Source organism: Cephus cinctus, unplaced genomic scaffold (assembly GCF_000341935.2).
Source record: "Cephus cinctus unplaced genomic scaffold, Ccin1 Ccin1_scaffold0679, whole genome shotgun sequence".
NCBI classification, from domain to species: domain Eukaryota; kingdom Metazoa; phylum Arthropoda; class Insecta; order Hymenoptera; family Cephidae; genus Cephus; species Cephus cinctus.
In genome coordinates, this window is record NW_014333304.1 from 3,661 (window position 1) to 16,437 (window position 12,777).

Genomic DNA, 12,777 nt, shown 5'->3' on the forward strand with positions numbered 1-12,777 from the left:
TGATATGAAATATCCAATTGAACTTCAAGAACTCCATAAGGACTTACCACTTTGTCCAGAGCAACATACCCCTCCAGGATCTAACATATCAAAGCTGATGACAACACTCCCAAGAGAAAGATACATAATCCATTATCGAAATTTGAAACAGTGTTTGAGATTAGGTATGAAATTAACAAAAATTCATCGTGTTCTAAAATTTAGATAGTCACCATGACTCAAGAAGTATTAGTCCGGGAGCCAGCGACATATTTTGGTCAGTCATTTCAATCCGGCTGATATTATGTAATATGCTTCAAATGGTGTTGTTATAAAGCCTCGCGAACGTCAGCTGGTTCGGTAACGGTGGTTTGGGCAACGGAAGCCTCCCACGCACGTAAAAAAATAAATACATAAGTGAAACCAACCCGACTGAAACTTTATTTATGGTTTAAGTACGTTGCATAGAATACAAAAATAATAATCAGCTGACTGTAACGCAGTGGATTATACGTTAGCCGAAGCAATGAAAAGTGTAGCACATAAAACAGGTGTGAGCGCCGCGCGCACCTTTGATACAGAAGCTGATGTTCTTTCCACCGGCACATAGCCAGCTGATTGTTTTTTGTTTTGTTTTAAGTATCATATCACCTATTATACAATTAAATTTCAATCGTGTTGGAATCACCAAACTTTAATTTTTTTTTAAGCATGTTTGTATAAGCAGCTGACGTATAATCCACCGTGTTACAGTCAGCTGATTATCATTTTTATATTCTATGCAAGATAATTAAATAACAAATAAATGTTCAGCCGGGTTGGTTTTGCTTATTTACTTATTTTTTTTTAACGTGCGTGGGAGGCTGCCGTTGCCCAACCCACCCATGGTACCACAGCTGACGTCCACGAGGCTTCACACACAACAACATAATACGAATTACACAAATGAAAATCAGGCGGGTCGGTATTGGTCACAAAAATCTGTCGCTGGCTCCCGGACTATATGTACATAGATTTAAACACTAAAATGAGAAAAAAGTCTGATAATGATTTTAAAAAGAACTTCTTTAAACTTATAAATATTGCGGATTTTGGCAAGGCAATGGAAAATGTAAGAAAACAAAAAGATGTTAGACTCATTATGAAATGAGATGGAAGGTATGGAGCATACGCTCTTATCGCGAAACCAAATTTCCATAGCTGCACTGTCTTCTCCAAAAATATAGTTATAAACGAGCTAAATCGTATTAAAATTAAGTTCAATAAGCCAATATATGCAGGATCTTCCATTCTCGATCTCTCCAAAATATATATTTATGACTTCCATTATAATTACGTAAAGAATAAGTTTGGTGATCAAGCTAAATTAATGTATACTGACATTGACAGTCTCCTTTATCATTTTACCGTTCCGAACATATATGATTATATCAAATGTGATCTAGATAAATTCGATACCTCAGACTATCCCCCAGATATTGGGTTTGATGAAGGATGAAAAAAGTGGGAAAATTATGGCTGAATTTATAGGATTACGAGCAAAATTGTACTCTTTCAGAGTGCTAGGAGAAGGCAAAGCTAAAAAACAAGCTAAGGGGGTAAATGAATCCACACTAAATATAATCGCTTTCAGCGATTATAGGCAACGTCTTTCATACCATAAAAATGTAGTTAAAACTCAAAACTTAATTGAGAGTAAAAAGTATAAAGTTTATACAGTACAATAAGAAAAAATAACACTGAGCTGGAATGATGATAAAAGGGTCATTCTTCCTGGTACAACCGACACCCTTCCTTGGAGTTATAAAATGTAAGATGTATATGAATGTACAAATGTAAATAATATATAAAAAATATTAATAAGAAGACGTAATAAATATTTTAGTTCTGATTTATTTCAAACACCTTAAAAATCTGACTTATCGATCCACCTATTGTCTGAATCATCGAAACCTAACCACTTCACAAATAACTTGTTTCCATGTTTCCTCAGTTTCTTCCCCACAAGATATGTGTCGGGGTACTTGACGCTGGTAAGTTCACGTTCATAGAAACCACTTTCGATCGGATGATCCTGGTAGTCCTCAAGTTTGTACGTCACCGGATCGGTATTCTTCACTCGACTTACGGTGAAAATTTCAGTTGTCCAATTCAGTGTGTAGCCTTTCTCGAAAATGTATTTAAACTTGCTAATTCGTACTTTGTCGCCAACTTTAAACTCTGATCGTTTAAGTGTGAACTTAACTTTAGATTTCTTGTACACCCATTGTAGTAATTCCTCTCATTTCGAGCAGTCACATTTGTGGGCTTCATACCAATGGTGCGATGCTTACTGTTATTGTAAGAGGATACCAAGTCCGATAAGATATCCAGCCACCGGTGATTGCCTTGTAAGTTAAACTGTATCCACATCTTACTTTTCAGAGTATGATTAAAACGCTCGCAGATCGATGCCTTCAAGTTACTGAATGTCGAATACAGGGTAATACCGTGTTTTTGCGTAAGATCCTTGAATTCGCAATTATAAAACTCTCGACCTTGGTCAACATGCAATTTCTTTGGCATTCGACCCTGCGCCAATATAGATCTAATAGCTGCTATCGCGTCTTTAGCGTTCGTGCTCTTCGTCGGCACGGCCTAAGCAAACTTTGAAAATATATCGATGACGGTGAGCAAATACTTGTATTCGTGGTTCTCTCTGGCGTACGCTGACATGTTAACGAGATCCGCTTGCCAAGTCTCGTTTGGCCCACGGATGTCAACCTGTCGGCGCTGCTAATTTCTCCTGGCACGTTTATGCAGTTCCTTCACCACCGCTAACTTTTTTCCATCCATTCTCCAGCGCACTCAGTCTGGCGTCCAGCTGGGAAATGATCACAGAGTTGCGAATAGCCAATTATTGTCCTGAATCGATATCACCTTGTACACGTTTTAATGCTTCCTTCGTGGTAGAATCGAGAAATTGAATCATCAAGTTGTTGCTATCGATATCATTGCGCATTCCAGCAGTCACTTGAAACACGGTATTAACATCCTGCTTCACTACAGTTTTCATCACATTCAAGGTCTCAGCATCGTTTTATTCTTCACGTTCGGCAATGTTATAGAGCCTCTTGTTATCAATGTCGTAGTGTCCAGCAGCAGTGAATTTGAATCCAGTACTAGGGAGACCATGGCTACTCGTAACCGCAGCCCTGCTACTCAACTGACGTCCAAACATGTCAACGCTCATATTCAAAGTGACGAACGTGATTGTTTTATCGAATTGAAAAACTACGTATTTATTGCAAGCGCCATGGATGCGCCCAAAAACGTTTTCTGCACGTGAAAGGACATTTTATGAACTACTGATGTAATAGAGAAACAAATCCTTTAGTAATCCATCTCTACTGATTCCGTAGCAAGTCTATAAAACAGCTGACGACCTTATGGCACGACAAATAAAGTTAGAGAGGACCAAAAGGAACATCATAATGTGATATAATTGGAGTACTATCCCCAAACTCATGGCCTTGCTTTCAAAGTGTTAACTGTTAACAAATAAAACCATACCATTTTTTGATTCAACAGTTGGGTTCCAACCCTTTACCTGAAAAGAATCCCTAAAATACTCGATCACTTGAAATCTTCGATTTACGGTAGGTGTATGAACGATTCACAATCGCAACGCATCATTGGATATGTCGTCATCTAAATGCACATCCAAGCCTGAAAATAATAACTCCACGATAGATTGAGACCTTGACCTGTTGTACTGGTAGTACTTACGGGGTCAATCCATTGAGTAACATTACTCTGCTGACTGGCAACTTCGTCCACAACATGCTGCAAGGGCAATCGATACGTGCACCTGGTTTTGATTATGAAAGTCAGTACGATTACCAAAAGCCAATACTTATTATTCAATAATTTAATTAGACGTGCTACATATGAGTTATGTGCGTTACTAGGAAGGTCATACTCTGGTACACTGAGCGGCACTAATAGCGTCCCAGAGAGAAGTTAAGGGAACAGTGGCGAAGCTAGAGTGAGGACGGCCAGCAGCCTAGAAGCAAGCCAAGCCGGAGCGTAGAGGGGTACCCTTTTCCCCTCGCTCCGGACACGATTTATGTCACGAGTCGAAAGAGTCCTGTATAAGAGCGTCGTCCTCGCTCCTAGGGACGATTTTCTATACGACCCTCTCACTCGTTCTTAGTGGCAGCTCTCGAAGTCTCTCTAGCACGCACAGGAGAGTCTCATTCACGCACTCGCAGCCTGCATATAAGACCATCTTGCTTCCATTCATAGCCTGTATCGACGCTAACAGAACACTATGTCCGACCTCAATACTTGATTGATAGATATAATAAAGCAAGTCGCAGGGATAATAAATAATACTAGTGCTAATTAGGTTTGCTTCAGTTATCTCCAGTCATCAACTAGTTTCTACTTACATTGTACAGGGTGCGCCATCTCTGGGTACCATATGTTAAACGCTAAAACAATTGATGTTCATAAATATTTCGAAGAATATTCTAGCTCATTCGACAGGTCACTTCATACCATTATTCATCATGAATAACTTAACGCCAGCACAACGCACCCATATTGTCGAAATATATTTTAAAGAACAGTCCTCATTTACCAAAACTTTACGTGGTATGAGGCAGAAGTATGGGCGGAATTTCAACGTTACGTGGAAGACTGTATCAAAAATTATTCAGAAGTTTCGTGCTAGTGGCAACGTTAGTGATCGTGCAAAATGTGTGAGACCGCGTCCAAGGTGCAACAACGAGAACATCGAGCTTGTTCGGGCCGATGTTGAAAGAGAACAGAATGTGTCGTATCGCCGCCATGCTCAACAACTTGGTCTGTCTGGAACAACATTGAGGCGTATTCTCAAGAACGATTTACATTTTTTCCCATATAAAATCCAAATTACGCAACAGTTATTGCCAACTGACAAGCCAAAGCGTTTGAATTATGGAAATGAAATGCTTCGTTTGGCGGAAAACGAAAGTTCATGTTGGACGAAAATCATCATGAGCGATGAAGCTCATTTCACACTAAATCGACAAGTTAACAAACGGAATAGCCGTTACTGGGGTGCTGAAAACCCAAATGTAATTCATCAGATGCCTCTCCACGACCAAAAAGTCACTGTTTGGTGTGGCGTCAGTGCCACAAAAGTTTACGGACCGTTCTTCTTCGAGGACGACAAAGGAGTCCCAGTAACCGTCAATGGAACACGTTATCGAAGCATGATTGAAGATTGGTTTTGGCCATAAATCGCTGAAAATGGTTCAGAGCGGATGTGGTTTCAACAAGACGGTGCGCCATGTCACACTGCACGAGAAACAATGACCCTCCTCAGCAGATTGTTCCCGAATCGCTTGTTCTCGAAAAATGGCGATTACGATTGGCCACCGCGTTCGCCCGATTTGACGCCTCCAGACTTTTTTCTGTGGGGATATTTAAAGTCCAAAGTTTATGTAGGCGCGCCACGGACCCTTCAGGAGCTGAAAGGTGCAATCCGCAAAGAAATAACGGAAATAATGCCCGAAACGTTGCAAAAAGTTATGGAAGATGCCCGAGAACGAGCATTTCTTTGTGTCGTTCACAAAGGCGACCATTTGTCCGACGTTGTGTTCAAAAAATGAATTTTTTGTATTGGTATAAACCAAATTAAATAAATATCGCAAACCAAACTCGATTTAATTACGTTTTCACTATTTTCTAAGCATTTAACATATGGTACCTACTGATGGCGCACCCTGTATTTAAATTTAATTATATTAAAAAAGAGAGTAATTAGCTTGTTATAACGAATAATATTCTATTTTTTTTTTAAATAATTTAAAACATTTTTCGATTGAAAAAAATCTCAGCGTCAAATTAGATCAGAAAAAAAAAATCAGCCCGCGGAATTGAACACGGGACTGACGTTTATGAATCTAATACTCTACCTATTCGATTACGATTCATTTGCTAATGTTTCGTGCTGCTGAATGCATACACATAAAGTCTACCCGGACTTTGACGGGACGTGCGGATGGGACAAACCTATAAAACAAAAGCAAGAGAAAAAATGTATGAGTCCGTGTACCACAGGTTTAGCTAAAAAGGCGTGACCATCAAAATTGTGATAAGATTCGGTGACATTTTGATCTACGCTCGCCACTAGCTCTATTAAGAATGAGTCAATTTTCCATAGAACAGTAGCATTGCTTCATAGTTTACATAGAATAACTCATAAGAAAACTTGAAGGTCATATATGCAACGCTCTTATACGTTCTTATACGCAGGGTGCGAGCGCGTGAGCAAGACATTATACGCGCTAGAGGGACTAGCCAGGGAAAAAGGCTATCTCTTCTACGCTCTGGCCGCTCTACTCTCGCTTTGACTCGTAGCCTGTATTGGCGCAACGTCCTTGACGATAGCTGAGGTATTGGTGGAAGCCAGAGAGCCCACTGGTTTGAGTGACACATTCTTATAGGCAGGGAGCGGGCGCGTGAGCGAGACGCTCCTAAACCCGCTAGAGGGACTTGGAGAGCCACCACTAAAACGGACGCTAGGAGTGAGAGAGACGATCTTATACGGGACTGCTCTGACTTGTGACAGAAATGATGTCCCAAGCGAGGGGAAAAGGCTACCCCCACTATGCTCTGGCTTACCTTGCTTCTAGGCTGCTGGCCGCCCCCACTCTCTCTTCGCCACTGTTCCCCTAAATTCTCTCTGGGACGCCATTAATGCTGCTCAATGTACAGCTACCACTCTCTAATGAGAATCTTAGCTTAACCCGATAGCACATTTCTGTCCTTTTTCTATGTACCCGACTGAAGGTGTCGCGCAATGTGGTCCATTATTTCTCCACATTTGCAGCTGTGATATATAACATAATACACTCAAATGTATATAACGAACAAAATTACATACCTGGCATTTGAATATTTTATACTCTTCTCTTCGGAAGAAATCTCATGCCAATAGTCTTTCCTTTTCGCGATATTCTTGAAATTCGGATCACTCTCATCGTAGACAAAATTGTTTTCTCTAACAACATCAATAATGTATTCGTCTATACGGTTCACCATATTAACAGGTAATAGGTGAGAGTTAATACCAAATACAAGTAATACAATTGTAATACGAAAATATTGGCGGTGTAATTGCTTGCCGTTATGGTTCAGGGAATGGTAGAGTCGGGACAATCCCAATGCAGCGTTTCGATATCCATCAACTTAGCAACCGGCATCCGTACCGTTGATATGTACAAGACGTCGTTGAAATTGTAGAGAATTAACAAACGCTCGGTTTGAAAAAACAAATTTCTGTTATCTGATTGGAGGATGCAGCAGAATTTCATGAAAATAGAATTGAATGCCGCGCCGATTATAACACTCCGTGTTCCGTATTTTGTTGCATTGTAGAATGGTCTTCAAATGAAGAATGACGAAGTTATTCGCTTATAAAGGTGAAAGTTATGAAGAATCGCAAGATTCATGCCAACGGAAAAGTTAACGGGCGTGAATTATAGGCGGCCAAACAGCACAGTTCAAAACGTTCAACCGAATACGTAAAGAGGATTCCGGTGTAGAGAAAGCTCTCTTTCGTATGTGAAAATTTGTTACGCATAGGTAACTCTCTCGCGTACAGGGACTAATACAACAAGGTAACCAGTAGTATTTTCACTAGGCATGGGCAGGTGAACGCCAGTAGTATCCAGTTTTTTGGCGCGTAGAAGAATACCAGTTATATCTGGCAACTTCTCGCGCATAACGTTAACATGAAAGACTCAAGTGGAAGAATGACTTCCGTGGAAATGTATTGGGGTTTTCTCACTGCATTAGGTTTTGTTATTTGTTTAAATTAATAAATTTGATTTTCCTTGACATTTCAATTCGTACGAATTATTAATAGCGACAGCGCAATCCCAATATTGAAGAAGATTCTAAGTTAAGAGGCAATGCGTTAAGTAATTTACGAGTATTCACGGATAGAACTGCCTCGCTTCGTTACAAAGTACAGAAATCGTCAGTTTCAAAAAATTAGTTCCTATTTTTTTAACAAAAGTAATGAGATTTTAATAAAGTTTTCGATTAAATTATAATTACGTTCGATGTATGTAGCAGGAGTTACAAAACCAATTTTCGCAAGAAATTGATCGATTTTGGCCGTTAACCGATAAAACCAAATGTCACGAAAAGTAAAATCGGCATAGTGGAAATTATGGTCAACTTATACGATTACCCATGGACGAGCAAGTTCAAACACGAAGTGTCCTATAAGCGGTTAAAAAAATGAGCAATTTCATTTTTTTTTCTTTTTATAATAATATACGTGGTGTCTAGATTCATCGGAATTAATTTAGCTACTATTTCGAGCTGTATATGGCGCAAAATAAAATTTCGAAATATTTTGAGTGTAAATTATTTTATATAACACCATACCAATATGAAATTTTCAACAATATACTATCTACAATAAATTCAAGACACATACCCGTACTTTAGAAGCTGTATGGGGGACGACTATCGGAGCCTCCAACTGAATATTCAAGACGTCGGCTCTATTTCCTATTGAAAAAACAGTACCTCTGTTCTTTAAACTATTTTTATGAAAAATTCCTCTGCCAGCTGTATCTTCAACGCCCATTAAATCATCTTTTGTAGCTCCTTCTTCAAACTGTAAAATTTTTTATTAAATAGCACATGGGCTGAGAAGAACATTTTTCATTAATGAAAAATAAAAATACGACACAAAGTTTATCTACTGATGCATAGGCTACTTAATATTTCTTAATGACTTTAATGCCAAATTTTATGATTTAACTAACTAAGGAAAAATACATTTCTTTCAATCCGATTTCTTTAAAACTTGTTATAACTAGTAGTATTTTTAATCGTTTTAAATTTAAAGTCGTTATAAATTTGTATTTTTAGATTTGCATAAAACCTATTTAGCACAAATTGTTACCATACACAAAACACTGAAGCCTGATATTCGGAGTTATTTTGTTCTACTAACCATGAACCCAAAGTCAAATCTTACAAATTTTGAAAATAGAAAATGGTGAATCCAAAATGTTTCTTTTAACACATGCTCAAAGAATACCCTGTAATATGTCACCAAAAGTCACCTCAAAATTGTATTTCTTAAACAAATGACTATGATCATAGACTATAAAAAGTAGAAAATAATCCAAGCAAGATCCCACCATCTCAAGGGTCCACACTGTTAAGAATTTTCTGTGTCTGATTTTATGTCCCATGCCGTGAATATTGTATTCGCGGACTTAGCGAATCTCGAGAAGAACCAGCGAGGGACCATCGACGTGGGAGGAAGGAGGACGGAAGGCTGCGCGCGCTGTCACCACCTGAGCTACATAAATTGGTCTACGCGTACCGAGTAACCGTCGACATAGAAAATGGACTGCGCATTCCCTATGTCAGTAACGAACAAAATATGTCCGCTATTGTACGATTAAGATGGAGCGAGGTTACGACCATGGAGGAAGTAGACAAGGTGTAGCGGTTTTCGAGACGTGTTTTCGAACCTACTGTGTAGCCAATAGCACCGGCCATTTTGTAACATGTATATAATGTACATATACCAGAACGTACATATAGCAGTACATAATACATCGTAGCCATGACCGTAGCTATCCGTGCAGAATTGGAGGGAATCGTGATCGATTTAAAAAAATAAACGTAAGTAATTAATTTCTAAAACAATTTTGCAAACGTTACTCTTCTTCTCTACTTCTTAAAAGTAATCAAATATCCAAAAATACAATCTGAATACAGAATAAATAATGATATACCATTCAACGTTATATTGTGTTTAGTACGAACTAGAACATATATTCGGCTCAGTGAATTAATTAAATAAATAGTCAATTTCTGTGAGAATAAAAATTCAAAACACAAAATTTATAAGATGTCAAATAAAAAATAAGTTTGTATTTTGGAATAATTATTTAATATAGTCCTTTCCTGTCACTTATTCCCTTAAGGGGGAACATACACCTGGAAACGGAAAAAAAAGGTAATTATCGAGAATTTTTTTCAGGGAAACTATTGGAACTATCGGGTTGGGTTTTTTTTCTAGTTAAAAATATACACTTTCAAGAATGTTTTTAATTTTTTTTTTTTGTTTAACAATGTTGAAAATTGACGGAGTAGTGATGTCATCTACGGAGTGCCGTAAAAAAATCGGCTATTTCGGTACCCACTGGCGTTTCGTAAAAAATCATCTGAAACAAAAAAATCAAAGAGGATATTAAAATAGCTACTATTATCCTGTCTTTGTCATAGCCGATTTTAAAAATATCGATTTTGGACAAAATGGCAAACGCTTGAACTCAATGTAGCCATTTTCATGCAAAAATTCGTTCGTATTTTGCCAAAAAAATAGAAACTAAGAATCAGAAAAAAAATCCGATGACAACGACTAGATAATTATGTATAAAATAACCATAACAAATTTCAAGTTATTTGGTTCAGTGGTTTCCGAGTTATTATGGGTACCGATTTGAAAAACGTTGTTTTGAGAAAAACGCGTTTGAAAATTTGTCGATGGATAAATTATGAAATTTGTTCAACTTACACAAAGTCATCGATTATAGGTCCATAAGATAGGTTCTCCGAAGTAGAAGTACGCCCATATCGTCTACCTAGGTCTTCTGGCACTGGAACATCTCGTGTAGTCCTCAATTTTTTTGCACTGGCACTAACATTCGATTCCGTTCTTTCTGCGTCGAATCAATTTTTAGGCGCTATTTTCTTCTTTTTTTACGATCTTTCCGCAATTCACTCGATTTGTGACTTTCTCGAGAACCTTTACTCCTTTCCACCTTTACTCCTGTATATTTTTATTCACAATCGAAGGTTTCGATACTTGCCCTATGGCATAGTTAAACGGACGGAAAACTACTGACGAAGTACGCTAAGTTTCTGTCAGGATAACTGTTATGTTTAAAATATTCAACCCAGACAGGCTATGCAGGACCAATAAAATACTGATATACAAAAAAAAAACACAATGGGCACAATAAGACCGAATGGACGGCGCCGTACTACCTGTACGACCCGACGCGGCGCGGCGCCGGTCCAACGAACGCATGTACTATTTGGGCTATAACTTTGTCATTTTTTGGAATTTTTACTTAAATTTTTCACCAAACATTCTTAACAAATAAACTTGAAGAAAATGTAAAAATTGAAAAATCTATTTTTTGGACCCTGCCAGGTGTATATTCTCCCTTAATGGAAGATTTAAACCCCGCCTCGAATTTATGATGTAACTACAATAGAGATAGAACTGATATTTGTTATAAAGTTTTCTTCAAAACCATTTTATACAGAAACTACTAGTCAGGCCGGCGTGTAATTGATAGATATACTCTATTCCTTTTTTATTCAATAGAAATTTTCGAGAAAAATGTTTTATAAGATTTTTTTGTTATGTTCACCAGAAACCTTCCTTAAAAATTCTTAAAGGAATATACATCTCGTCTTTCACTCTGATGCGATCCCCGTATGCGGTTTCTATTATTTTCATGCAATCAGTGTACGTGTTTAGATTCACGTCAAACAAATTCGATTTATAACGATGATGTCGACGAAGACGGTAATGGTGACAATACGAACAACGACAGCACGGCACCCAATGATAATGGACGCAATGACGATGACAATCAACATAATAACGACAATAAGACCGATGATAATTTTAATACTGATGATACCACAAAAGAGGTTGAGCTCATAGGTGGAAGTAGAGTTCTAATCTCTGAGCTAGACTTGGTAGAAATACAGCGACGTTGGATTGAAAAACCGAAAGAAATGACAAAACGGATTTTACTTAGCAATTTAGGAAAATCGAACTTAGCACTAATGTCTCGAACTGAGAGAGGTAATAGAAGATACATTCCCGAAGCGATACTTCGTGCCACAGAAAGTATGAGTTGTATTTTACTATTTAATTTTGAGTAACAATTCCAAAATTACAGTAAATACATATTTCTCATAAAATAATTTTTGGCTTTTGTATTTAATAATACCGAACGAGGATTTCATCTCACGCATCAGGAAATCAACACCTGCGTTACAAAATTGTGTAATACCCTCCGGAATCCCATGTGAAAAAGTAAACATAACCTGTGATAAAACTGGACTGTAGTACTAAATATTAATCTGACTTAAACTGTTTATATCTTTTTTCTGAATTTTATAGGTCCATTACAATATGATGAAATTTAGGTCACCTAAAAAAACTGCAATAACAAATTTACCGCACGAAGAATGTGTCTTCTGTCTGTTTAAATGACACAGTTATACATATGTTGTAACGTGGCGTCAGGACGACACGTTACAGAAGCCCCGCACCTCCGCGCGCTGCCGGCAGCACGGCAGTGCCTCCAGCCTCCATCTCCAAAGAGTTCGTAGGTCCGTGGTTCGGAGGAGGGAACGGGGGAAAGTAGTGGACTGGCGGCGGAGGCACGCAGCCCTTTTGGGTTGAGAGCCCGCAAGGAAGGGGTGCTCAACCGCCAGGACGCACTGCCGGTACCCCGGAAACTTTGATCGGCTACGGTTTGCGGGTCCGCGGGGAGGGCGCCGGAGAGGAGATTTGTTTTGATTTTTGACCTACCGCGAAGAGCGGTAGGTAGGATAAAGGGAGTGTGTCGCGGGGAGTCCGCGTGTGAGGACACGGGTGTCCGGCGGACCGCGAAAAATAAGTCCTTATTCCGTGCTCGGGCGATAGCGGAGCTATCGGATAATCGCGGATTGCGATTATCGGGATCTCTCGCAGAGAAC

General features: G+C 38.7%; 1 protein-coding gene across 1 annotated transcript in view; it reads right to left on the reverse strand.

Annotated features, from left to right (window-relative positions):
* Nucleotides 1-1,743: 1,743 nt before the first annotated feature.
* Nucleotides 1,744-12,777, reverse strand: part of LOC107269607 (vacuolar protein sorting-associated protein 52 homolog) — a gene marked incomplete at its 5' end in the record, with an annotated part of 34,203 nt that continues 23,169 nt past the window's right edge. Inside the window, 3 exon segments of the mRNA XM_015743662.2 lie at nucleotides 1,744-3,687; nucleotides 3,748-3,829; nucleotides 8,462-8,644. Of these exon segments, the coding sequence (XP_015599148.1) occupies nucleotides 3,770-3,829; nucleotides 8,462-8,644 (243 nt within the window).